The 27715-nt window shown below is 34.9% G+C and overlaps 4 protein-coding genes across 5 annotated transcripts; 2 read left to right on the top strand and 2 right to left on the bottom strand.

Moving 5' to 3' along the window:
• The first annotated feature begins 1095 nt into the window (after window positions 1-1095).
• Window positions 1096-2831, top strand: LOC133674873 (small ribosomal subunit protein uS17-like). Its single transcript, XM_062096161.1, has 6 exons — window positions 1096-1252; window positions 1359-1399; window positions 1510-1610; window positions 2087-2231; window positions 2312-2401; window positions 2520-2831. Exons 1-6 carry the CDS (start codon window positions 1241-1243, stop codon window positions 2608-2610), a joined length of 480 nt encoding a protein of 159 aa, XP_061952145.1. The 5' UTR covers window positions 1096-1240; the 3' UTR covers window positions 2611-2831.
• An 8011-nt stretch (window positions 2832-10842) lies between these two features.
• On the top strand, window positions 10843-14415 carry LOC133673784 (probable protein phosphatase 2C 27). Of its 2 annotated transcripts, none has more exons than XM_062094673.1 (4): window positions 10843-11400; window positions 12384-12584; window positions 13158-13369; window positions 13699-14415. In XM_062094673.1, exons 1-4 carry the CDS (start codon window positions 11287-11289, stop codon window positions 14267-14269), a joined length of 1098 nt encoding a protein of 365 aa, XP_061950657.1. In that variant the 5' UTR covers window positions 10843-11286; the 3' UTR covers window positions 14270-14415. The 2 variants fall into 2 exon arrangements, with proteins under 2 accessions (XP_061950657.1, XP_061950658.1); XM_062094674.1 differs by lacking the exon at window positions 10843-11400 and adding an exon at window positions 11849-12059.
• Window positions 14416-16399: 1984 nt separating this feature from the next.
• On the bottom strand, window positions 16400-19610 carry LOC133674922 (putative glycerol-3-phosphate transporter 5). The gene is made up of 2 exons (XM_062096217.1): window positions 18214-19610; window positions 16400-17870 (listed from the first exon to the last, which is right to left on the bottom strand). Exons 1-2 carry the CDS (start codon window positions 19187-19189, stop codon window positions 17326-17328), a joined length of 1521 nt encoding a protein of 506 aa, XP_061952201.1. The 5' UTR covers window positions 19190-19610; the 3' UTR covers window positions 16400-17325.
• Window positions 19611-21955: 2345 nt separating this feature from the next.
• On the bottom strand, window positions 21956-27483 carry LOC133674344 (110 kDa U5 small nuclear ribonucleoprotein component CLO). The gene is made up of 11 exons (XM_062095392.1): window positions 27360-27483; window positions 26060-26818; window positions 25578-25646; window positions 24277-25473; window positions 24057-24155; window positions 23792-23950; window positions 23555-23640; window positions 23280-23478; window positions 22917-23027; window positions 22572-22778; window positions 21956-22333 (listed from the first exon to the last, which is right to left on the bottom strand). Exons 2-11 carry the CDS (start codon window positions 26801-26803, stop codon window positions 22235-22237), a joined length of 2970 nt encoding a protein of 989 aa, XP_061951376.1. The 5' UTR covers window positions 26804-26818; window positions 27360-27483; the 3' UTR covers window positions 21956-22234.
• Window positions 27484-27715: the final 232 nt, after the last annotated feature.

The raw sequence follows: 27715 nt of genomic DNA, 5'->3' as shown, positions 1-27715 counted from the left end.
ATTAAATTTTATAAACAAATAAAAATTAAAAGGTGTGGGGAAACTATTGTTCATCCACACTTATTGTGTTAGAGAATAATATAAAATTATATCTTTGAATATCATTTAACAGTTTGAGTTTTTAGGTTAAGATGGTTATTCGACATGATATCAAAGCCTTATTTTGCTTCAAGTTTAAATTTCACCACCTCAATTTTATTTGATAAAAAATTAAACACAATGTATTGTGAGTTTGTACTAGTTAGTAGGTATGACAGGTTCAACTTTTTTTTAATTAGTTTTTTTTTATTTCACCGGAGATTTGGATTTAGTTTCATGATTGGTTTTATTTTGTCTTTTTTTATGTTATCATAGTCTTAAAAAACATCTTGTTATTGTGATGGTATTTGATTTCGCAATCGTCTATTTTTATTGTTATATTATTAAATAAATAAATACTTTTTAAAAAAAATTATAATGTTAGTGGAGTCCATAACTTGGTCCACAAGTTTGGTATGCTAGCCCGAGTTACCCGATTCACATGTTTGCCGAGTTTACCCACCGGTCGGATTTTTTTTTGTCTTTTAATTATTTTTTCTATTTTATTTTTTAATATTGAATTGGTTAGGAAATAGAACCTATAATTGATTTTTGTTTGCTTTTTATAGGAATAAATATCTCAAATAAATGTATATTTTTAGGTTGTATCTCAATTTTATAAGCATTTATTTTTATCATATAATTAAATAAAAATAGTGTATAAAAAAATTAATTGAACCCAATAGAGTCCATGACCTGGATCACGGGGAGATCGAAGTCAATTCAATTTGTTATTATCTTAATTTTTTTTAAAAGTAAAGTCATGATTTTACCAATCATCTACGTTGTATTTGAACCTATAAAATCAATTGATTTAAGTTGAGTTAGTTTTTCTATAGTTTAATTTAAAATTTAAAAACTCAAGTTAAATAAAAAATTGAATAGAAGATTTTAAAATTGAATTAAATTTTAAAATATTATTAAAAAATTCTCTGTAATTTTTATCTTTTCATATTTTTTTAAAATATCCGGTAAGATATCTTACCAAACTCTGTATTGAAAAGGACCACCAAGGCCCATTTATTTAACAAAAAATTATGACTACATATCAGCAAGCAAAATAGGGTTTAAAGCTTACTCATTTCAGCAAGAGGCAGCTCTTTTGTATCTTTTGCCTCCTGCTGTTTCAGGTCCTTGTAGAGAACACAAACAGCTGTAAATCATGGCTGAGCAGGTTCTCGCAACACACTCTCTTGCTATTCACTGCTTCTACTCCAAACACGTTTAGTCTTGATCTTATTATGAGCTCTCATTATTGTTTCTTTATTTCTGTGTTGCAGACTGAAAAGGCATTTTTGAAACAACCCAAAGTGTTTCTCAGGTAATGTATTAGAACAGCAAAAGAGGCGAACTTTCTGTTTTGGGGTCTTTTTATTTGATGTGGGTTTTTGCTGTTTTGTGTTTTTTGATTTGTTTGTGTTTTTTTGGCAGTTCAAAGAAATCTGGGAAAGGAAAGAGGCCTGGAAAAGGTGGAAACAGATTCTGGAAGAGTATTGGATTGAGTTTCAAGACTCCCAGAGAAGCCACTGAAGGTTTGTCTTTTATAGTTGTGTTATTCTTATGATGCTTTCTATGTTTGTAATTTTATTGAGCTTTGTATATTTTATTATAGTTGAATGCACTGATTTTAATGGATAATGGAGTCAAGTAACCAAGATATGTTCTATGATCATAGGGTTGTAAATACTAATATATTTCGTTTATGTATTAACTTGCTTTGTTACAAATCAATGTGTGATATGGAGGAATTAGAACCTTGTCGATGATGATATGGAATTTAAATAGTTATTAAATAATCACACTGTCGAGTGCCATGGACACGATCTCTTTAAATGCTGTTGATATGTCTCCATGCTTGTGTTTCTATCCATGTTTTTTATGCCAAGTTCTTCGTTTGCAACTTGATTCATATGTTTGCTCCTCTTTCATGTAATTTCTCCTTCACATGATATTTTTGTAGAATGTGAAATTTGCTGACGTTGTACTCCCATATGTTTACTTCTGACAGGAACTTATATTGATAAAAAATGCCCCTTCACCGGCACTGTTTCTATTCGAGGTCGTATCTTAGCTGGAACTTGTCATAGTGCCAAGATGGTGAGGACCATTATTGTTCGGCGGAACTATCTTCACTGGGTCAAGAAATACCAAAGGTCTAGTCAAATTTTAGTTATGGTGTTTTTCAGTGCATATTATCACACCATTATAATTTAAATATTATTTTTCCCCATAGATATGAGAAGAGGCATTCAAATATTCCAGCGCACACATCGCCATGCTTCCGTGTGAGGGAAGGCGATCATGTCATCATCGGGCAATGCAGGTTAAATTTTGACCACCCGAAGTTTTATTTTATATCATTTATCTTGAATGTGATTTAGCTGTTATTGTTTATGCAATTGACCTTCAATTCATAATATTTGCCTCTCTTACCATTTCAGGCCACTGTCCAAGACTGTTAGATTTAATGTATTGAAAGTGATTCCTGCTGGTTCTGCTGCTGGTGGGAAGAAGGCCTTCACAGGAATGTGAGGTTGAACTTCCATTTTTTCTGTTCATGCTGGTGTTACAGCCATATTGGTTTTAGGGTTATCTGTAAGAGGCAACTCCTGGAGTTTTGAACAGCATAGTTTGACAGCAAATGAACAATGAGATTATTTTTTCCCCCTTCATTTTCGTGTTTTTAATTATATCATGATTGTCGAAGATACCACTGCTACTGTTTATCAATAGTATTGGAATTTGTTGCTTCATCCGCACGAGTTATTGAGTAAAAATCGAAGATTTTAGCAAGGTGCATATTACATGACAGGTGATGAAAGGCTGCTCAGGTACTTGCAAGTGCGTCCTGTTTTCTTGCAATTCTCTTTTGATGGTGGAGCTCATTTGATGGTGGCTAGATAGTACACTGCTGGCAGCAAATAATTTTTTTTCCCCAATTTTTAACAGCAGAAGTTGCTGTATCTAATCTAGAACTCCTGTTCTCAGTTTTGTTTTTTCCTAAACCTAAAACTCTGGCCGCGAGGCTCTTGAGAGTTGTAAAAAGGGAAAGGGCGTCACCTCTCTCTATGGCTTCTGTGCTGTTAGTTACTACACATCCTCCTAACCAAAGGTTTATTTGGTGACTTGCTTAGGATTTCCTTTTATTTTTTTTCCCCATGGTTTTGTTAGGTTCTTCGTATATTTTGTCCAATGGATAGCTTATAGTGCACCTCTTTGTGGGAGCAATGAATTTGTAATTGAAGTGCCATAAATATCTCTTTCCCCTTGAATGAATTCACAGTTGAGCCTCTTGTGATGGAGTCCCTACTGTTGGTTGAAAGATTTGGATGACAGTGAGCATTGAATGGTGCGGTAATTTGGGCTCATGAAATTCTTCCACTCTTTGGCGACATAGATTGCCAATCACCTCTGTTGCCTGTGATTTTCAGTGGGAATATATGGAGATTAGTGTCTGAAAAATAAAGGCCAGAAAAAATCCTAAAATCAGAGGATTTCAGAAAAGAGTGGTGTTTGTTCTTGGGCAGTAATTGGCAGGAGGAGGACTAGCTATTTCATCAACAAACAGATAGGATTCTGTATTTTTTATCATTTTTTGAACAATAAAACCATCGATTTCTTTTCCTCGTCTGTGTTTTTACTTCTTTTTTTGAAAGAATGGCCTGATGGGCTGGTCCTACAGCCATGATTTTTTATTTTAGTTTGTTGCTATTAATTCGTTAATCAATCATGTTTCAATTTTATGCAACCCTTTCACCACTTCTACTTGTCCGACGTTGAAAAGAAAAAAGAAAATTATGCCTTGACCTGGGCAGTGATTTCATGATGTAATTTCTCTTGTTGTTTACCTAGTGCAAGATTCTCCATCGAAAGTGGAGAATCCTCTCCTTCCTTAATCTGTTCCTTTTTATGCCAAGATTTTGCTCATTCAAGCTCCCCTAAGGAACACGTAAGAGAGGGACATCCCACATCGGAAAGAAACGAAAAAATATATGAACTTTATATACCTAACCCTGACGCATGCTTACCAGCTGAGCTCGGTAACGCGGGCTTGTAACCTGAGTGGGGGCATTAAAGTGATGGGAAGTTGACCATGCTCATAAGGTCGGGTCCAGTTTGGCTCTTATCTGGCCCGCCCGTTCCAAGCCAGGAGTTGAGCCAAGGCATCCTGGTGAAGACCTGGGTGTCGTGGCTCCTAGAGTTGGAGGGCACAGCGTGAGGCTGGTCTCACAGAGCAGCGATCACCTCCCGCTCCTGGCAGTGGAAGGATCACGGGCCGGTGTCATCTGGATCCGCATGGCCTGATGGGCTGGTCCTAATTGAACCATTAACTTTTTAATGTGTTTTTCTCATTTTTCTTCTTAATTTGCTTTTATCATTTTTTTTTGTTTATATCTTCAACATAGAGGTTTAAAACTAGGAATGACGTAACAGATGACCCAATTCATGGTTCAGAGTCCATTTGGCATAGCGGTTCGATTAAGTTTTTGATTTTTGATTTTTTTTACCAACCACCGGAAATGAGCATGGCACACATCAGCTGCCAGTGGAAGGTGGAAGAAAATGGACTGCTGCCTGAGATAGGACACGTACCTGTCAGCCAAAAAAGATTCCTTTGTCCATCAATTCATAATCCAATGAAAATGGCTTCATTTTTTTGTCTTTGACCATATACAGTGAGTGCCACCATGGCATCATGACATGTTTTATGATTATCAACTTTTTGCTTGTACATGAATAAATATTTTTATTTTTTATATACAAGTTTCTCAATCTATTTTTGTAAACAAAAAAATTTAAATGCAATTCAAAAAATTTATACATCAATATAATTAAATAAACTGAGAACTATTAGCTCTAATAAATAAATAATAATTAACGACATTTAAAAATAAAACTTGAAAAATCATAGCAGATGTAGATCAAAATATTTAATCTTGTAAGACGGAACATCTACCTAATCATGTTTGCTAATTTTTATTTAATCAAACGATAATAAAATAAACAAACATATTAAATTGATTGAATAAAATAAAAAGAAAACATGAATAATATGCAAGGCTACACATATTGAAAATATCATCTGAAAATTAATATTTTTTATTTTTAAAAATATAGTTCATCTATACAAAAGATAAAAAATATATCAGAGATGAATTAGAAAAATATCTTCAAAAATTAAACGCATAACTAAAAATCACTTTCATTTAAAAGAGGCTTTCTAAACATGATAAAAAAAGAGAAAGAGTATCAATATAAAAATAATTAAGTTTTAGAAAGAAAAAAAAGAAGAATTAATTAAAATATGAAAAAATAACAAAAATAATTTTTTTGTATCAAAATAGAATTCAAAACTTATAGCTCGTCACTCATGTTTGCCGTGTTTTTCATTTTAGTCTCCCCTCTTCCAACCCCATCTTTTCATAAAAATTTAAAATCAATTGCTTTTTAATTGGGACTAAATCACCTAAAAAAACATTTGAGAATCAAATTAAAAAATACAAATTTTACACAGTCTATCTACAGTAAAATATGAGAGGATGAACAATTGAGGCGGGGGTATAGTAAAAACACCATACTATTTAGATTATAGGTAATAATAGGAATTAAGGTTTTTCTAGATCTAAACAAAGTTTCTCTCTTATTTACTTTTAAAATATTGGCATTTTCTTGCAGAAAGAGTGGAATTTCATTTGTAGTATATTTCCATGTAGTGGGAAGAAGGCCTTCACAGGAATGTGAGGTTTTAACTTCCATTTTTTCTGTTGATGCTGGTGTTACAGCCATATTGGTTTTAGGGTTATCTCTTATGTAAAGAGGCAACTCCTGGAGCTTTGAACAGCATAGTTTGACAGCAAATGGACAATGAGATTCTTTTTTTCTCTTCATTTTCATGTTTTTAATTAAATTATGATTGTCGAAGATTATACATTAAAGAGTTGTTTTTAAAGCAATGGTTCTACAGCCATCAAGGTTCATGATTTTAACTTTTGCTGCCATTGATTCATTAATCAAATCATCTTTCAATTTCTGCAAGATTCTCCAGAAAGTGGAGAATCCTCTCCTTCCTGAATCTATTACTTCTTATGCCTCGAGATTTTTTGCTCATTCAAAGCTTTTTCCCTAATGAACACGTAAGAGAGGAACATCCCACATCGGAAAGAAAGGAAAAATATATGAATTTATATACCTAACCCTGACACATGCTAACCAGCTGAGCTCGGTAACGCGGGCTTGTAACCTGAGCGGGGGCTTTAAAGTGATGGAACGTGGACTATGCACGTAAGGTCTGGTTCAGTGACTCTTATCTGGCCCGCCCGTTCCAAGCCAGGAGTTGAGCCGAGGCATCCTAGTGAAGATCTGGGTGTCGTGGCTCCTAGAGTTGGAGGGCACAGCGTGAGGCTGGTCTCACAGAGCAGCGATCACCTCCCGCTCCTGGCAGTGGAAGGATTACGGGCCGGTGCCATCTGGACCTGCATGGCTTGAAGAGCTGGTTCTAATTGGACCATCACTTTTTTTTTAATTTGTAATCGTTTCTTTTTTGTTTTATGAATCTTCGATTATGACCGGTTAAATCAACCTGGAATTTAGATAGATATTCTTTTTTTTTTTTTTTGTTCAAATATAGTTTTCATCCTAGTTAAAAAAAATTTATATCTTTTAGTTGATTATTAATTTATTTTTAAGTTTATTATATAAAATACTAGAAGAATATTTTATTTTTCAAATATGATATTTGAAGCCTTTTATATATTCATGCTCACAAGAAAAAAATTATATTTTTTTTGACGTGGACTAAAAAATATTTTTTAAAACTTTATCATTTATAATATAAATAATTTATATTTATATAAAATATTTTTTAATTCTTTCAAGTTATTTCGGGTTAATCTAAATTTATATAACTAGGGCCCAATTCTTTAGCCGGTTCAATCCCGAGCCGGGTTTGAGAAAGGTTTAAAAGGCAGCAGACACGACAAGTTGCCAAATGCTGGTGCAATGACGTGCCGGGTGACCCAAGTCATGGTTCGCAGCCACTGTACAGACATCCAAAATGAGCAAGGCACATCAGCTGTCAGTGGAAGAAAATGGACTGCCGCTGAGATCGGACACGTACCAGTCAAGCAAAAAAGATTCCTTTGTCAATCAAATCATAATCCAATGAAAATGGCTTCATTTTTTATTTATTTGTCTTTGACCGTAAACAGCGAGGGCCTCCATAGCGTCAAGACATGCTTTATGATTATCTTAAAAGGAATTAAGGTTTTTCTAGATCTAAACAAGGTTTATCTCTTATTTACTTTAAAGTATTGGCATTTTCTCGCAGAAAGAGTGGAATCTCATTTGGAGCACAGAGGGCTGAAAATCCATCCATACACCTTGCTTGTAGAATGAATTCCTATCCCGTGACCTCACAAGATTCTTGCTTTCTGTTCGTGGTCATTACACAGCATAAATTTACGCATCCCATTAGCTATTGCTTTATTTTGAGATTTACATGCAATTGTTATGCGGCGTTGTGTAAATGTTATTTTTTAAAGTTTTTTTATTTGAAATAAATTAAAATATTTTTAATTTTTAAAGTTTATTTTTAATTTTAGTATGTCAAAATGATTCAAGAGCATTCATAAACAATTAATTTAAAATTTAAAAATTTAAAAACATAATTGAACCACAATCCATCCATCCATCTAGGCCCTTCTACTTTCTCTTCATCTTTAACTTTTTGTAAATTTATATTGGCATTCTCCAACAAAAGTTGACGTAACCATGGTCCATTGTTTGTCTTTGATTAGAGCCACGAACTTGACACTCCACATCCTTTCCAAGGTCTAATAATCCCCCCAGCACAATGCTTGTCACAATCAATGCGATTTGGGTTCAATATCTTATTCGTTTTTATTTTCAGTGCAGTGTTTTCTTTGACAGATTCCCCCCATCTCACCTGTGATTTGATGTAAAATAGGATGAGAGTCAAGCATAAACCACCTGATTGAGGTGTGAATGAAATCCCACATCGAAAGAAAAGAAAACATACCACTACTTTATAACCCTCGTTCATCCCCGTGGCAGATCCGCTGAGCTCAGTAACGTGGGCTTGTGACCCAAGTGGGAGCTTTGATGTGATGGAACGTTGCCTTAGCTTAGATGGCTGGATTCGGTGGGGCTCGAATCTGATCCGCCCGTTCCAAGCCATGGCATCCTCCTGTAAACTGGGGTGTCATGACCTCCTAGAGTGGAGTGCACAGCGTGAGGCTGGTTTCACAGGGCAGCGAATACCTCCCGCTCTTGGCAGTGGAAGGATGACGGGTCTGTGCTATCTGGATCCACATGGCTTGATGGGTTGGTCTTAATTGGACCATCACTTTTTTTTTTTTTTTTAAAGGCTTGATTTATTGCTTTCAAACTTGTAAGGCATCTCTTTAGAGCAAACAAATTTGTGGATTTGAAAGGGAGAAGATGCCAAATGCTTATGCTAAAAACACTGATTCATCGTTGAATGGATCATGTTGATCAGGCTAAGACCCTCCTAGGTCATATACGAAGCAACCAAGATGATTCCTTCGTCAACAAAATCATAAGACTAATGAAAGCGGCTTCATTTTCTTTCTTTCTTTATTTTTTCTGTGTCTTTGACCAGTGTAAAGTGCGAGAAAAGGTTTATGATTATCATAACCTAACATTTTTGGTCATGCTCTATTCCAAACCACACAAAAGGAGCGATCCCTCTTGCATTCTTTTTAGACAACATCTTGAAAATAACATCCTACTTTCCTTGATGGGAAGAATTCGTGCAATTTTGAGCCACTGGGACTGCATTTTCCTTGAAAGTAAGATTTTTATACTGCAAAGAAAGACGAGCAAGGTAAGCCTTAGGATGTGAACTCTCTTGGCATTGATTGCAAGGGCCCTTTTAACTTCGGAAAAGAAATATTTTATAGAAGAGAAAATGGTGCGAGTCACCGCTCACCACTACCTTTTGTAGAAAGCAAAAGGGAAAGAAATCTGAAGTCATTGTCTTCCATCATCGTCCCACGATTTATCAAGTATCTTTTAGCTCACACACTAACCAATGAAAACCAATTCTCCGAGCATCTCATTCTCTGTTCTCTCCAGCAATTGAATGAACAAACCAAGCCCAATTAGGCATGGAGAATTGACATGTGAAGGGGGTGAAAATGCTAAGATCTCTTGATATTTGACCATAAAACATTTAGTAGCTTCGTTGCAATCATTAACAACCTTTATGTAGCTCTTAAGAATGAATAATGATGGTCTTTTCTGTCTGACTGAGAATGATGCAAGTAAATTCCACAGGAGTCTATTTCCATGTTATGTAAGGGTGAAATTGTCCCATTGCATCATCTTGATGGATGCTTTCAACAGGTGATCGAAGGGGTTTTTTTCTTCTATTTTTTTTTTAAAAAAACAGCACAATAGTAAAAAATAAGAGAAATTAGGTTGATTATTTGATAGTTTAGTTATTTTTATATTTATTTTTTGTATTTTAAAAAAATATAATTTATATCTTAAACCTTGTTGCACATCGTAACAATTTATATCCTATAATTTAGTTTATTTTATATTTATAAAAAATATAAACTATAATTTTAAAAACACGAAAAACAACTAAATTATATCGTGATCAGAGTAATTTTTTTCAAAAATAACCTGTGAACCATCACAACTAAAAAAAACTTATTTATGCATTAAAAGAAGTTAATTTTCATTTTGAGTGTGTTTAATAACGTGATGCCTTGTGTTTTTAAAAAATATTTTTTATTTAAAAATATATTAAAATAATATTTTTTATAATATTTTTTATTTTTAATAGTATCATATTAAAATTATTTAAAAATATGTGAATAAATATTAATTTACTATTTTTTTAGATAAAAAATAATTTGAAGAGTAAAAGTTATTGCAATGTCATAAAAAAATTACCAAATATTATGGTTCCATGAACTTTCTAGAAATGAAATGGGATTTCATTTCAAATGAGTCGGGCCATCAATTATCCAATGCTGAACTTCGGAGGCACATTGAATTATTGGATTTCCATCATAATTCCAGATCCCAGATGAATTCATGTCACAAAGGCAAAATCTTTTTCTTGTTCAATAAACTTTACCTAAAAATTCTCCCTACCAAATCCCTCGTACACAAAGGCCCTATTCATATTATAAAATACCATGATCTTAATTTAAAATATCGACCATCATGGATTAAAAACAAATTAGGTTGTTGAAACTTGAAAATAAATTAAAATTTTATTCTAAAGTCTACACTCCAAAGAATAAAAATGATATATATTTGACCAACTCCCTCATATTAATATTTGAAAATAAATACCATGATCTTAATTTATCAACAACTCATTCATGCTTTGACAATATTAGCAATTATGCCATAATAGACCTTCTTCCATATATTTGTAAATTGCTTCTTCGTTTTTTGTTCAATTAAATGCAACAAAAATCCCTTTTCCTTATTAATGATTGTATATTTATATTTAATCAAAACATCATACTATAACAAAAGCAACATCAAAGGCCTTTTAGCAATTAAACGCTTAGCGGTGTGGCCGTGCTTAAAAAAATATTTTTTTTTGTTTTTTTATTTTCTAATATTTTAATATATTTTTTTATATAAAAAATTATTTTTAATATATTTTTTTCATAAAAAAAAATCACAATACCCAAAACTGTACGATTTATTTTATGCATCCAGTATGCCCATAAGAACAACAAAAACAAGAACAGCTTAACCAACTGATTTTCAGCCACTCTTTCTTAGAAAAATCTGGAATTTAACAGCTCTTATTTATATTCTCTTTCTCTCACCCTCCCTCCACCAAGGCATCAACAAGTCCTTCATTTTATTTTCACCATCATCACGATAGAGATATTCCACAGAATCTTCCACCCCCCCTCTCTCTGTATTCCAAGTTTTTCTCTTTGATTCTCTCTCTCCTTGTGTCTTCCTCTGTGTTTTTTTTTTGGCTCGTGTTGTTGCTTCTTTGGATTCCCACAAAGACAACAACTAGTTGCTAAAGACTTAAATAAGTCTTCTTGTTTTCTTTTTTCTGTCACCAACATAATAACAATAATAATATTGACAACAACCATGTGTGTAAAGGATGCAAAGCAAGAAATGTAGAACCCAATTGACAATAATAGTAGTTGTAATAACAGCAATAGCAACAAGATGCAATCTTTGCCTTTGCATGGTGACCTCTTGCAAACCCAGATGGAGAATTTTGATCAAGACTCTTCTTTGATTAGTTCTAGTGGTGGGATCAGTGTTGCCAACTCTTATCCTGTAAGATTTCTTTTCTTTCTCAAATTTCATTGGTTTCCCAATTTGGGTCTTTTCTGTTTTTGTTTGTCCATGTTTGTGTTCTGAATTTTGCTTCTTTTTGTCGTCGTCGTCGTTAGAATTGAGTTTATTGCTTTCTGTTCATTACTGCTTTGTTTAAATTGATGTTTGTTGAGGAACTTGTATTGTTTTCTTTTTCTGAAACTTATGAAGTTATTGATGATCCATAATTGCTTTCTGATTTCTTTTTCCTTACTCTAAAAAGTTTCAGACTTTTAGCTGGTTGTGTAATTATGAAATTGTTGCTGGTTCATGTATTTGGTGGGCATTGGAGATATGTGGCTGTAACTTTTTTTTTCCTAGCTTAATATCTCTGCCTTGAATAATTTATTGTTTGGTACTTCAATTTGGTAGCTACAGTATTATGACTTTTCTTTTGTATTAATTTACCTTTTTGCACACCACCAACATGGTGGTGTTGCTTTCTGTGGAAAATAATCCACTTCAATTATATTCCCTTGACTTAGTCGATGTTCTTCTTGGACTCATGGTTTTCATGTAGAAATAGATGGATAGATAGTGTGTGTGTGTGTAAGAGAGAGAGAGAGAGAGAGAGAGAGATTTTCTCCAGTGACTTCGGTATTGATTAAAGAGCAGTAATGGTTGTCAATTTGTCATAGTAACCCTGATTTAACTTTCATTTATATAATATCTTATAAACTGTATGCAGGAACCCTTCTATATTCTTAATTATCAATCATTTAATACCTTTCTATGTCTATAATCTCATTTTTGTTATTGCCTTTGTACTTGGTTCTTATCCATTTATTTTTCCCTTCACTGTTAGTTTGCAATAGTGCATACTTATATTGGCCAGATACACATATCATTGTTGCTATACCCTCTGATGGAATATTATTCTTTATCACTATTTGTTCTTCTGCTATCTCATTTTTAGTTTTTTTTGTTTGTGGTGGTTCATTCAGTTGGAAAGCATCTGTGAGGATAGAGTGGTCACAGAAAGGAAACAGAATCTGTTAACAGATTTTTTTCCCACCCTTCGCTCAGGAGAGTGGTCTGATATTGGTGGTCGGCCTTATATGGAAGATACGCACATTTGCATTAGTGACTTGGCTAAGAAGTTTGGTTGCAGTTTACTAAGCGAGCATGCTATTTCTTTCTATGGTGTAAGTTATTTTCCTGTTCTGTTGTTCATCTGGTATTTCAGCTGCTAATGAATTTTTATGTTTATGTGCTGTTTTGGTTCTAATCAATACTGTATTTTTACTTGTGCTTTCTGTTCCCTTATGGAAAAATCATAGCTTTTGGTCTTCTAGTTCATCGGGTAGCAATATTTTAGGATATAGGCTTCTTTCGCTTATGAGATTAACTACACCATAGTGTACCTTGATGGAAGACTGTAGTATCTCTCTTTGAACATATCACTTATGATTATGATAGCAAGTGTGAAGGTTCTAGAAAGTATTAATCTAAAATTGAATCGGAGATTACCACTTTAAATAAATCTGAGCATCACTTTAAACTTTAAAATCTGAAACTTCCATGTTTTCAATTAGCATACTAGAAACCTGTGCTCATCTGACACCAAGAATAGCTCTCTCATTTGAACTTTGCTCATCTGGAAACAGATAAGATGTAATTGCATTGCATGAATACTTTAGAAAAACAAAGCCAACAAGCAATAGGAAGTGGAATTTTTTCTTTCTTATTTTAAGAATTAAATATACTTTGGAAAACAGGTATTTGATGGCCATGGAGGAAAGACTGCAGCACATTTTGTACGCGAGCATTTACCAAGAGTCATTGTTGAGGATGCTGATTTCCCTGTAAAACTTGAGAAAGTGGTTACAAGATCATTCATTGAGATTGATGCTGCATTTGAAAAGTCATGCTCCCTTGAGTCAGGCCGTTCTTCTGGCACTACTGCACTTACTGCAATGATATTTGGGAGGTAACAGCTTCTTATCATTTTTCTTTAGTCAGTCATCTGCTTCCTATGGTTTATTCAGGACTTTCTAGCCCTTTGCATCCCTTTTGTTTAGTCCATCTGTCACTTCCAAGGCCATTCTGTGCTGGGTTAACAGTCCTGAATGTGCTATAGTCATTAAGGTTAATGATGACCCAATTGTAGCTTTCTGACCAATCAAAAAGATCTGCCATGTCACCTAAGATCTTGCGTTGTCAGGAATTGCTCCAATCCATTAGTTTTATCATATATTGACATTCTGTTATGTCTTCTCACAAAGTGCGTTGTCTTAAAAAAATGTCTTTCTTGGACAGGTCATTGCTTGTGGCAAATGCTGGTGATTGTCGGGCAGTATTATCACGGGGTGGAGTAGCGAAGGAAATGTCAGAGGATCATAGACCTTGCTGCATGAAAGAAAGGACAAGAATTGAGTCCTTGGGTGGATTCATCGACGATGGTTATCTAAATGGTCAGTTAGCTGTTACCCGTGCATTAGGTGACTGGCACCTTGAAGGAATGAAGAAAAAGGGTGACAGAAGTGGGCCCTTAATTGCTGAACCAGAACTTAAATTGGTTACACTGACGAAGGAAGATGAGTTCTTGATAATCGGAAGTGATGGAATATGGGATGTATATTATTCAAATCAAAATGCAGTAGATTTTGTTCGGAAGAGACTTCAAGAGCACAATGATTTGAAGCGATGCTGCAGAGAAATGGTAGAGGAAGCATTAAAACGGGGAGCAACTGACAACTTGACAGTTGTAATTGTTAGCTTTCACTCAGAGCCACCGCCACCAGTGGTGGTACAGAGGGCAAGAGTCAGGCGAAGCATTTCCGCCGAGGGGCTTCAGAATCTCAAATGCTTGCTAGAAGGCAGTGCTTAAAACTTTTCATCCAAGTTCCCCAGGTGGTGGAGGGTAGAGCCAATCAAATAACAGTACATAGCTAAATTGGCTGTCCTCAAGTTTTGTTGGTGTATACTGTATATAAATTCATGGGCAAATAGAATCTGCATTTTTCTTCCCTCCTATCATTCTTGCCTCATTCACTGGAGTCTTTGCAACAGTTCATATATTCCCTTTTCTCCCCTTTATCTTGTCATTGCCTGCTAAAGGTGCCTAGTAAGAAATTGGTCCGAAGAATGGATTTGCTTATTTGAGGCAGGGACTGATTTAGGGTAAATGATCAATGCCAGAGTAAGCATGCCCTTAACTGCATGATTTCACCTCTCTGGTATTCTTTCATCCAGAAGATGCATTGATCACAGTAATAATTAATGTCTTGTTGATGCAGGCGCATTCTCTTTCACGCTTGTGTAAAATCATATACGAACGTCCCAGGGCTTTGCATGCCTTCGTTTTTCTAACTTGTCTGGAATTGAAGGTAATAGCTGGCTTTTCTGACGTCTAGGACTTGGTAAAACTAGGTTTAGTTTGAAAAGACATGGCCAGAAGGTGCATCATTGTTCAATACTGCCTTCAATTATTTTAACAAAAGGATCCGATTGCGGAGAGGCATATAGATGAAGGACCCAATCAATAAAATTGATATTTGAGGGACAAATCTATTTATGTTGCAAACTAATTTATCAAAAATTATTTTCAATCATACGTAACAGAAAAAGAAACATCAAAATGATATTCTTCGTTTTACTAGTTATAAGATGAATTACTCTATCATACTAAATAATACAATATTTAATCTTTATTCAATATTTTATTTCAATGAAATAATCCGGCCTATAATTCTTCCTTTAAAATAGATTCATAGACTTGATTTTTTTGTTAATATAAATCAAGATTTAATATTTTATAAAATATGAGTTTTTAAACATAGCAAATTGAGGTGTATACATTTCAACCTCTTTACCCGAAGTTGATTTTTTTAAAAAAAATAGGTTTAATGATTTTCTTAGTTTTGATTTTTTTTTCTTCTCTCACCTAACTATTAGTTTGGTGAGTTAATTCAGACAGATTTAAGTTATTTTTTAGTTAACAATTATTTTTTTTTTTTAATCCTTCTATATATTTGTTTTTCTTTTGTTTTTATTTTTAATTATATTATTCAATATTTGATTTGTTAAAAATTAAACTTTAATTTTTAAAAAATATTATTGCTTTTGATAAAATAACTCGAGTTACGGATTTAGAGTATGTTTGGCAGTGTGGTAGCAATTGCTTTTCAAATAACTTTTCGTGCCGAAATATATGTCAATGATGTTTTTTCATTTTTTTAAAATTATTTTTGACACTAGCACATCAAAATGATCCAAAACATACAAACCATATTAAATTTTAGCAAAAATAAATTGAATTTTTTTAAAATATGATTTGCACCGTATTTTCAAATGGTTTCTTAATAGATTGTCACTGTTAACATCTTTTCTTTTTATTTTATAATCTAATATTATTATTTTTTTCATGCTTGCTTTAAAATACGATGCATTGATGAACGTTATTTTAAAAAAAAAAAAAATTACAGCAGTTGTGGCAGAGCACGGGTGGGTCATATAGCTAGTTCAATCTCAAGCTCGTTGCTATATACAGTTTCAGTTACTACAAAAAATAGCAGTGTCATTCTTATCTCTGTGTACTCATTATCTGGATTCACCATATAAGGTAATTAATCGCTTATATTGAAACGGCATGTTTGATCTCCAACAATCAGTTTACATATCCACAAAGCTGTAAGACTATCATTTGTGAAATTTGGTGTTGCTTTACCTTCTTGATAAATCACTTAAACTGTTCTGTTACAGGGCACAACATGCAATGCTTGTAATCAATTGGCAATCTCATCTCATGCCCCTCAAATTTTATTTGTTTATTTATTGTTTTTGAGAATGCCCTCCAAGTGTTGTATCTTCGACTGTTAAAGGTTGATAGCCGGACAACACAACTCAAATAACCATGGAAGTTGAACACTCTTTTTTCAGTGAGATGTTAGGAGTACCAATTTGTGATGAACCAATAAAAAATGTTAGAAATAGCGGGTGCTAGAGTGTCCCTGAACAGTAGTGTAGAATGTAGAAGGCTTATATTATTGGTATCTTAGTTTGTACATGTACAACAGAAAGTAAGAATATATCTGACCAAAGAATGAGTTACAAAATACAGACATGTATACTTGCAGGATCCTTTATATCCTAGTGTTTTTCCATGGAACCTGTTTTTTGACTAGCTGTAAAAGGAATACAGACGATAATCTTAGAAGCACTTTCCATCATTGAGCAGTTGCATTGTTTGAAAGCCATTTTCCACCGTTCAGCAACCCTTTAATCTCAGTTTTCGCAACTCGAATCAAGAACAAACTCGCAAGGAATATCGAAACAATAAGCATAAGAAAGACATTGTTCCATCCTCTTGTGGAGATATACCCTGCCAGAAGGGGGGCTTATATTATTGGTATCTTAGTTTGTACATGTACAACAGAAAGTAAGAATATATCTGACCAAAGAATGAGTTACAAAATACAGACATGTATACTTGCAGGATCCTTTATATCCTAGTGTTTTTCCATGGAACCTGTTTTTTGACTAGCTGTAAAAGGAATACAGACGATAATCTTAGAAGCACTTTCCATCATTGAGCAGTTGCATTGTTTGAAAGCCATTTTCCACCGTTCAGCAACCCTTTAATCTCAGTTTTCGCAACTCGAATCAAGAACAAACTCGCAAGGAATATCGAAACAATAAGCATAAGAAAGACATTGTTCCATCCTCTTGTGGAGATATACCCTGCCAGAAGGGGGGCTTATATTATTGGTATCTTAGTTTGTACATGTACAACAGAAAGTAAGAATATATCTGACCAAAGAATGAGTTACAAAATACAGACATGTATACTTGCAGGATCCTTTATATCCTAGTGTTTTTCCATGGAACCTGTTTTTTGACTAGCTGTAAAAGGAATACAGACGATAATCTTAGAAGCACTTTCCATCATTGAGCAGTTGCATTGTTTGAAAGCCATTTTCCACCGTTCAGCAACCCTTTAATCTCAGTTTTCGCAACTCGAATCAAGAACAAACTCGCAAGGAATATCGAAACAATAAGCATAAGAAAGACACTGTTCCATCCTCTTGTGGAGATATACCCTGCCAGAAGGGGGCCAACAGCTGCCCCAACAGAACCAGTGCCATCTATAATTGCGGACACAGTAGCTAAGGCTCGGGAATTTCCTTTAATCAAGTCCTGAGTACCAAGATCAGCTGCAACAGCTGTAGTAATTAGAGCATACGGGCCATTTACAAGCAGCCCAGAAAGAAACATCAAAGCATTATTGAGGAGCATAGACACGCTTCCATAAACCCGGTACAGAACAAGGGCTGGAATTGATAGAAGCAAGAATACCATTGAAGTCACTGCACGAGCTTCAATCACATCAGATACAAATCCTGCCAAAACTCCGCCAAAGACTCCTCCAATATCGAATACCGTTGAAAGAATTCCAGCAGTCTTGTGGGACACATGCACGCCAGCAACATCTTTAATTCCCAAAAAAAAAATTATTAAAACTGACATCCAGCATCTAACAAATTCAAATATATGCAAAGGCATACTTCAGCAAACTAAGCAAAAAGATGCGAGGGCATCAGCCAGATGAACCAATAAAAGAGAGTTCAAGCCATGATAAGAAGAAATGGTCTCCTACAATCAAATTTCGAGAATTCATAAATAAAGGCACCATTTGTGTTGATGACAGCAAATTCTCATCGCCATCACAGTCCCGTTCTTATATGACACTCATATCTAAATGCATGCAAAAATGATTAGCATGAGGCAAACCAGCTCTTGATATGAATTTCAAAGTCAAGAAGAAGCAAATACCTGTGTGACTTATGTAGAAGGGCAACCAATATAGAAAAGTGTACGCCACTAGCTTTGAAAAGAAGAGGCAGAAAGCAAATGGTGCCACACCAGGTAATCTCCAAGCCTCCAGGAATCCGATGGCTGCGGTAGAATCCAAGTTTTCCTCCCCAAGAAGCCCTGCTTCTTCTGATTCCACCTTCTCCAAATTCTCCAAACCATTCACCTCCACATCCATTTCAATCTCCTTCCCTGGAGTCTCAAATCCAATATCTTCAGGATTAACAACAAGAAACAGGAACACTAAAACCCCAGCTAAAATTACCAAAACTCCGGGCACCACAAATGACCAACCCCAACCAAACTCCAAAACCCCGGATGCCACAACCGACCCAATAATGTTCCCTACCGATGTATGGGAAGTCCATATTCCCATTATCAACCCTCTCTTAGCCTTCCCAAACCAATTCCCAACCACCGCCACCACACAAGGCCACCCTATAGACTGAAACAAACCACACAAAATCTGCACACTCACAAAATATCCTAACAAATGTACATTAAACCAATAACCTAACCCAAAAATAATGGTCAAAAGACCACTACCCACCATTCCAAAAACAAGAAACAACCTTAAATCAATCCTATCACCAACATGTCCTGCAAAATACATTCCTACTGAATATGCAGACAAAAATGCAAGATCAAGCTCGCCAAGCCGGTGAGTCCCTTTAGGGCCATTAAAGGGAGCCCAACCAATACCATTGGATTCTAATGAAGTTAAATTAGACTCAATCATTGAAGAGTTCAATTGAATTTTGGGTCCAAGCACACCTTTTACAATACTTGGTGGCTTTCTTGAGGCATGAAATGAAGCATAAGCGAGAAAGGTGATGGCTAAGACTGTAAATTGGTGAAAAGTTAGGGTCTTGTTTGGAGGTTTAAGAGATGGGAAAAGGGTAAAAGCTGGAGCAAGAATTTGGGTTTTCGATTGCATTGTAATTGATAAAGAAAAATCACAGTAGCATCAGCTCATTGCAAAAAAATCCTAACCTTCAATATGATTTACCCTTAAAGTTCCAAACTTTTAAGGGTAAATCTGCTGTATAAGAAGAAATTTTGGAACTCAATAGCAATTGAGGTTAAGCCGAAGGAAAATTTTGGATCTGTTGTTAGGGTTTAGAGAAATCACAATGCGTGTGCCTTTCTGGAAAAAAAGAGAAAAAGATGAAATCTTGAGCAGAAATGAGAAAAGAAGGGGAAGTGTGTGTATCGTGTAATACAAAATTGAAAACCCAACCAGTATGAATTTTATGATTTTTAAGACATGGATTGGTGATTAAGAGGAAAAAAAGAAGATGATTACGTTAGTTGTAGACCAATGGGAGGGTTAGGTTCTCTGGGCAGAGAGTTAGATCTCAGATGGGGTTTAGCCTGATGTTTCGTTTTCCAGTTGCTTCAAAATCATCCCTATAGTTTTGTAAATTGGTCAATTTACATCATTTATTTTTACATTGAGTCAAATTGGTCCCTTTACTTTCGATTAGAGATCCTTCATCTTAATAATTAATATATCAAAACACATGGAATTCATATAACCATTTGATTATTGGTGAAGATGGGAGGGTAGATTTGATCCAATTAAAAGTAAGGAATTTGATATGATCAAATATAAGAAGGAGATGGACCATTCGTGATTCTCGGCATTTTATTAACGGTCCAAGCCCCCAATGTGTTTTGTTTTCTTAACTGAGAAGGAGAAATGTTTGACTCGACATTAAAGTGAAGAGGTTGATTTTCCTTCTTTTTTTAAGATAAGATTTGAAGAGGAAAAAAAGGGTTAACCCACTTTGCAAAACAACATGCTAGTATTCATAAAATAAAAGGAATAACTTAGATTAATAATAACAAGTTCATATATTCTTGCAAAACCTAGTAACAGAATTTTTTAAAAAAGTATTAAAAAGCCTCTTGCATTTCAATCTCCTTTCATCTAAAAGATCTTAAGTCTTGTGACTTGAGATTACGGTAAAAATTATTTTTTAAAATATTTATTATTTAAAAATATATTAAAATAATATATTTTTTATTTTTTAAAATTTTATTTTTAATATAAATAAATCAAAATAATTCAATAACACAAAAAAAAATTAAAAATATAGTTAAACTACAATGTCAAATATCTGACCAACTAATCAAATATGTGTGCTCTCAAACAATATTAGCTACACATATAAACAAAGTAATAATCCTCTTGTTATTATTGAAAGCACTATTCATTATGTTACTGTTTATACAAACAAATCACTATGAATTGTTGTAGTGAATTTTTTTACTTCTATGATTTTTTTTTAATTATACTTTTCTATACCCAAATTGATGGGCAATTAAAGCAAATTTATTGAGGAATGACAAGATTTAAAGATAAATAATCAAAATAAAAGGAACGAATAAAAGGGTTGGTTGTTTCAAACTTTTAAAAAAAATTAATTTGATTTATAGACTTTTCAAATTATAAACTTTCAATTCCTCAATATTTCTAAAACTCAATCTTGGTTCAAAACTTTGTTTTTCTTATTTTTTTTGTCCTTAATCTGGGATAAGAGATAGAAAATGGCTGAAATTCGGTAGTAGAATGAGAAAATCTCAATTAATACTGATTCTAACAATAACAAAAAAAGATTTTGATATCAATAAGCTTTATTCAATAAAAAAAGTTTATATTGGGTGTTCTTTACCCTTAATCTTGCTTGAGATGGTAAATTCAAACTTATAAAATTTTTTGTTTTGGATTAATTTTAGATTTTCATACAAATGAGTTTTTTTATGACGTGCATAGTTTTTTCAAGGAACAGACTGATTTTTTAATTGTTTCTAAGTAAAAAAAAATGAAAATGAATAATTTTTTTTATGTAAAATACCCCTGTTGACAACTTCAACTTGCCAAAATTTAAACAAGCTTAGGCACGTGGGATGTTCCAAGCCTATGCACCCAAACCTTTTTTCCCTTTTTTTTTATTTATGATTCTTCATAATTGGATTTTTATTGATTATTTTTTTAAATTATATTATCTAATATTTTATTAATTTTTTATTAACCAACATAATTTATTTTAGTTTGATATATATAGATTTATTATAATCTCAAATAAATACCCCAATATTTAGTTGGTTCTTGATTCTACGGGTCTTTATTGATTTTTCTTGATTATTTTTTAAAATTGCATCATTTAATATTTTTTTATTTTTTATTGGGCAACATAATTTATTTTGTTTTAATTTATTAAAAATTGATTTTCATAATTTATTTTGATTGTACTATACTATCATGTTTATTTTTTTTGTATAAAAATAAATTATTTGACCCAACACGAGTTAAATGGTCCGTAAATCTGACCAACTAACCGTAATGGTGTGTTTCCTTCTCTATATAAAATGGATGTGCAATCGTTACTGGAGATGCACTAAATTTTCTTCCTAAAAAAAAAAAAAACCAACCCTACGAATAGAGGCATTGTAACCATCAAAGAGTTAGTAGTTAGCTGAAAATGTTGAGATTATAAAAGAGATGCAGTTCCAGGTTATATTAATGGCAATAACACATACTATGTTTCTTCTCGATTTATTTTTATCCCTTCATTTCAAGGTTAATGTTTTAATCCCAGGAGGGCAGGATGTTTGGAGGCCTCGATGCCCGTATTGCGGTGGGGAGGCATGCCAGTAAGGCAAACCCAAATAAGGTGAGCAAACCAATCATGAGATCTTCGAACAAATAATCCAACCTTGCTTGCATTACCACCTCCCTGGGCTCAAAAGGAGAGCAGTAAATATTATACAATATTACATCAAACATTCAAAATTTTGAATTTACTAGTTGGACATCCTTTCTTTCTGTTAGCGGTGTTCAGCCCCAACTGCTAGGGATATCAGTCTGCACTACTATCTGCTATCCAGGTTTCAACACATGTAAAGACAGATAAAAACTGCCTGCAAGAAGTGCTTCCTATGGCCCATGGCTAAATAAGCACCAACACTGGAAGTATCACATCATTTGTTGATGAATATCAGCTGCTTGCTGAGCCAGCTCAACCACCATAGCCTCATCGAAGAACTTGTTAATGCTCACATCTTCACTCATTCCCTGAAATATAGCATCGAAACAAAAAGTATTACCAAATGGCTATTGGTTTTATCTATTAACAGCATAGGAGGTGTTATAAAAAACCCATTTCCATAGAGCACCATGCTAGATTTGGAATTCTCATGCAGCTCAGAAAAATAATAAATTTTGAAGTAACAATCTTCCAATGCTCCAAGAGCTTGAAAAAGTCATCCATGTAACAGAAAGAGAGACCCTGGGAGAAGGGAGAGGGGTATACCTTGCGACGCCTTGTCTTCACCATAAATTCACGGGCAAGGTGCTGGATTGGTGCAGGCTCAAGTGGCCTCAGAACAATGCTCTTATCAAGGGGATCTCCGGGGACTATAGCCCAATGATCAAACACCGAGAGGCTAAATGCTTGACCTTGGGTATGGTACCTCAAGTCCGTCTCAAAACCAAATGATTCTATGACAGGTAAAAATGCCTGAAATCCAATTTCAAAAATTAGAAACGAATAAGAGAAAGCTTGAAGTATATGTGGGTGTGTGTCAACCATCTCCATATATTTACTTGTATAAAACCAACAGCATGTAAGCTGGGTACGAAAAAGTGCTGCTATCACCTTAACAATATAAGCTGGAGTCCCAGGCTGAGGAACATCTGCTGTAACATGCCCACGTCTGCGAGATAACACTGTATAGATTGCAGTGAGACAGTCAATTGGTGTTTGTATCTGAAAGAACATAAAACACAATTAGTAGGACAATCCAAGCAAGAAACTCTAACTCTAAATGAGCTAATTGCATTTATTCAAAATAGTATGTTATGGAAACTGAGGATGAGCATTCTACTGAGCTTTCTGTCAAATTCATCATATTCCACTGCTGTCTTGTTCCTTTAGTCACAGTAACAAGCAGGAAAAGTCTATATATTCTCCCTTAGGTATGCATATTTCTTTAATATAATACAATAATCAAGTAAGTACCTCCACATAATATACGGGTTCCATGAGCCTTGGGGTTGCCATAAGAAAAGCTGAGTAGGCCACACGCCGAGCTGTTGGAATTATTTGACCAGATCCACGATGAAGTGGTTCAGGCGCAATCCTAGCATCTACTATCTTGAACTTAACATTTCTGATTGGTTCATCACAAAGTGGTCCTTCTCGTGCACCCCACTGAAACCTGTCCAAAAGAAAATGAAGGTTTTAGTTAGGCATTTGGTTACATGGTAAAAGAACAGACAAAAATTCCAGTTTACCCTTGAACAATAGAATCCTTCACGGCACCTAGTAATCCCTTGTCCACTTCAGTTGGAAGTGTGTCATCTAGCAAAATGTTAGGTCCCTGCAGATATCAAAAACACATAAGATTAAATTAAGTTCATTTAATCCAATCATTGAAAAAATGAGGAATTGAGGTATCAAAACATGAGCAGGGTTTGATCACATATCATTTGAAAAAATCAAATCATGGATACATTAAGCAACTAGATTACCTGCTTATCAGGGCCAAAAGCCCATATGGATCGTGCTGCAAGCAAATCCCAATCATATTTTGTCTTGAAGAAGTCACCTAGAGCTTTCCGATTCCAGTCAATGCTTACAACACCATTTTCAATGTCTTCTGCAAGCCCTTTCTCCAATGGCTCAGCGATCTATAAAATTAAGAAACATTCCAGATGAACAAAATTAAAAGTCCAGAGCACTGAGATAGAATGCTCAAAAGCAACTAGATCAAATAAAACTAGTGGTCTTCTTTACCATGGTTATTTTATTCTTCTTGTTGGGTGTTTCAGCAAAGCATTTCATTGACGAGGACTCCACCACAGTTTCACAGAATGAGACAACAGGATCGGCTACCTACATTTGACATGAAGCATTAAACAGGACAAATGTGCATGGAAACTAAGAGCGTCCCATAAAAGGAAATAGGAGAATAAATAACAAAAGTATATCCAAAAAGTGTATGAGAAATAGATACCTTGACTTCCACTTCAGAATATAGCTCCCTAAGGTCCTTCATAATAGAATCTAAGTACAACTCTCCAGTACCAAGTATAGTGTGCTCCCCAGACTCCTCAACTTTAGTTATGGCCAGAGGATAGCTTTTACTGATCTTCCTAAGACCCTCCACCATTTTGGGCAACTCACTTGGATTTAGAGGCTCGGTAGCAGTTTTCACTACTGGAAGAGTATTGAACTGAAGAGGTCGAAATATGTATACATCTTCTTCATTATAATTCACATTACAGAGAGTTGCAGTTTTCATAATTGAAGCATCCACACCTTCAATGAGAACCCAGGAACCAGGAGGTGCCATACTTATGGGTAACCTATACCGAGCTTGATATACCCATAGTTTTGTCACTTCTTTTACTGTCATGTCCTCCTCGTCCTCTGGTGAATAGCCTTCTCCCAAAACTTTTACAGACTGCCCTGTCATAATTTTACCACTATAAACCCTACCAAAAGCATCAAATGAACTGCAATCTGACTTCGGATACAATTTTGTCACATTAACCATTAAGGGGCCAGCAGGATCACAGTCTAGCATGGCCTGGTAAATCATTGAATCTTTGGGCCCAGTATATGTATGATCAACCTTCCTGGCAGCAGCAACCTTAGCCGAAGGTATATGCTTAACAAGCATGTCAGTGAAACCTGAGGCTGAGCCAAAAACTTGACTGCAAGCCAGTCTTAGCAAAGGCCTGACATTTAATTTATAAGCTGAATTAGGAAGAGTAACACCAAACTCAGCAAGAGTAGCCTCAACACTTTTTTTATGTTCTCCAATCACTTGGCTGTATATTTTGTAGAGAGGTTCCAGCACAAATTGGACAAACGATCTTTCTGCTCCACTAGCAGGAGGTTTCTTCTTGAAAGTCCTGTCCTCAGGATTATAATACATATCCCCCCAGAGACGAGATGCAAACTTTTCCGCATCAAATGGGATACCATGGAGTTTGAGATACAATCTAGCAAAGGAATGCAAAGTGAAGGACCATCCTGCGGTTGCACCAGCAAAACAAACATTTCCAGCAGCTGGATCTATCACTTGAACATTTCCAGCAGTTGAAGAGACAGCAGATATATGGTTGTTAATGACTTCTATGGTATGCCTTAGCTTGTGATACGCATCCTTTGGGGGCAATTTGAGCTCTGTTATGAGCCTGTCAACCTTCAAAAGAAAATTTGTGTAAATAACACTTCATGAACCAGTCAAAATATTTGGAAAAAATCGAATCGGAAGTGCCAAACAAAATAGAGGTAAGAGGGAATTACCTTATTGATCACAACAACAATAGGCAGCTGTTCCTGAATTGCGTGGCGTATGGCTCTCTCTGTGTTTACCTAAGCATTACAAAATAGTAAATTGACCATATCAAGTGGCTAGAACAGTCTCATGCACTTATGAAAACAACAGTTATATCATGAAATAGCATCCTCAAAGTTCAACCACGATCATAAGTGCATGGTATTGAGAACAAGTCACAAGTCATGCAATAGAAGATTACAGCCTTGTTGCTGCAATCGGTCCAATCATAGACAAAACCATTTGCAACTAATGCCTGTATAAATGCTGATATGATAGGCGGAAAACTAGAACAAATTATGTATTGAACTCATCAAGAATCATGGATTTAATATCTACAGAGAAATACTTCACAAATTAATCCACAGAAGAACAGATAAAATCATATTAAGATATGATCATACTATTTTTGTAATGAATTTATCAAAATTAACCTAAAAACAAATCTTACCATCACTCCTTCAGCAGCATCCACAACCAACACTGCACCATCAGCAAGCCTGAGGGCAGCAGTCATTTCATCAGAGAAGTTCACATGACCAGGGGTGTCCATGATGTTACAGAGGTATGACTTTGAATTGCTATCCTCAAGGACAAGTGACATTGGAACTGCCTTGATAGATATCCTTCTTTCTTGCTCATCAATCCTTGTATCTGTGTACCTAATATGCTTCTCGCTATTTATATCAAAAGTTGGCGTATGATGTGTTTGCTCAACCAACATGTCCATAAAAACTGTCTTCCCATGCTGTAGATGGCCCACGAGGGCAACGTTGCGTACCAAAGAGGGATTTGACATAAGACCAACAAGAAACTGGCTGGAAACATAAGTTGAGGAATCCTTAACCCCAACCTCAAACTTGATGTTCCTAACAGGCTTAATTATCGGTTGCTCAAGAGGCTGCTCATCTTCATCGTTAACTAACGTTTCAACACCTGGACCATAAACCTCCTCCGCGGTTGGGTAGTACTTTTTGTCCTCAGCAAGGACAACTTGGTTATCCATATCAACATCATTAGGGGCAGTAAGCCAACCATTGGAAGCATGAACTGCCTCTTCACCATCAGATTCCTCCTCGTCTTCATGAGGCTTGTCTGGAAGTTCTTCATCTTCTTCCTCACCATCGCTCTCTCGGTCTGACTCTATTTCCGGACCAATGTAGTTCCCAAACTCATCATACAAATTGTCATCCATGGCACCACTTCAAACCTGCCATACCAAATCATGAATCAATAACCAAATACAACCACGAAATCAACTAAATTTACACAAGAACCAGTAAATACAAACTAAATTCTTGCTTAAAAAAATCTCCTTATTTTCTTTCAATCAAGATTAAAAACAAAAACACAATAATCTCTAATTTACTAAAGTTACCACACAGGAGGGGTTTTGACAATAATCTCATCGACCCTTTTTACCACTTCACCTAAACTTCAGATCTCCACTTTTTACTTCCTTCCACTTGAAAAAAAGAAACACACAAACACAGTAACTTAACAAGCTAAATCTTGCATCTGGGTGTCTAATTTTCTCTACAAATCTAACAGCCCATTTCCTTAAATTCTCTTCTACAGACAATCCAGCAAAGAAATTAGGATAATACCATTCATTTCTAACTAGATTAAACCAGCAGTACAGCTTGCGTAAATAGAAAGTGAATCGCGAAACAACGTATATAAACACATACATAAGCAAAAATGAAGGCATGAAATAGAGTAATAAAGGAAGAAGAGAAGCTGCTGCATACCCGGTAGAGAGAGAGAAGTTCGCTGCAAGAGAAGCAAAAGAGGGGGAGGGGTTTGAGTGGAGATAGAGGGAGAGGTTTTTGAAGGGGTTGGGTTCGGGTTCGGGTTCGGGAGAGAGCGAGCTCCTTATGGTGGGCGGATCGCGGTCGCTTTATTTTGATGGGCTTTGTTGTTCTCATTTATTAACTTGGGCTTCTTGTAAAAAATAAAATTATTGTTTTTGTAGATTTTTATTTCTTTTCTTTTCTTGGTGAGAGATTTTAGATATTATTAGACTAATTTCTACGTAATTAAAAAAATAAATGAATCATCGGATAGTAATTAGAAAATTGTGGGATAGAAAGAAAAGCATATCACT

The sequence above is a fragment of the Populus nigra genome, chromosome 15 (assembly GCF_951802175.1).
Source record: "Populus nigra chromosome 15, ddPopNigr1.1, whole genome shotgun sequence".
Classification (NCBI taxonomy): Eukaryota; Viridiplantae; Streptophyta; class Magnoliopsida; order Malpighiales; family Salicaceae; genus Populus; species Populus nigra.
Note: the sequence above shows the minus strand (reverse complement) of the source record. Positions and strands in the feature narration are given on the sequence as shown.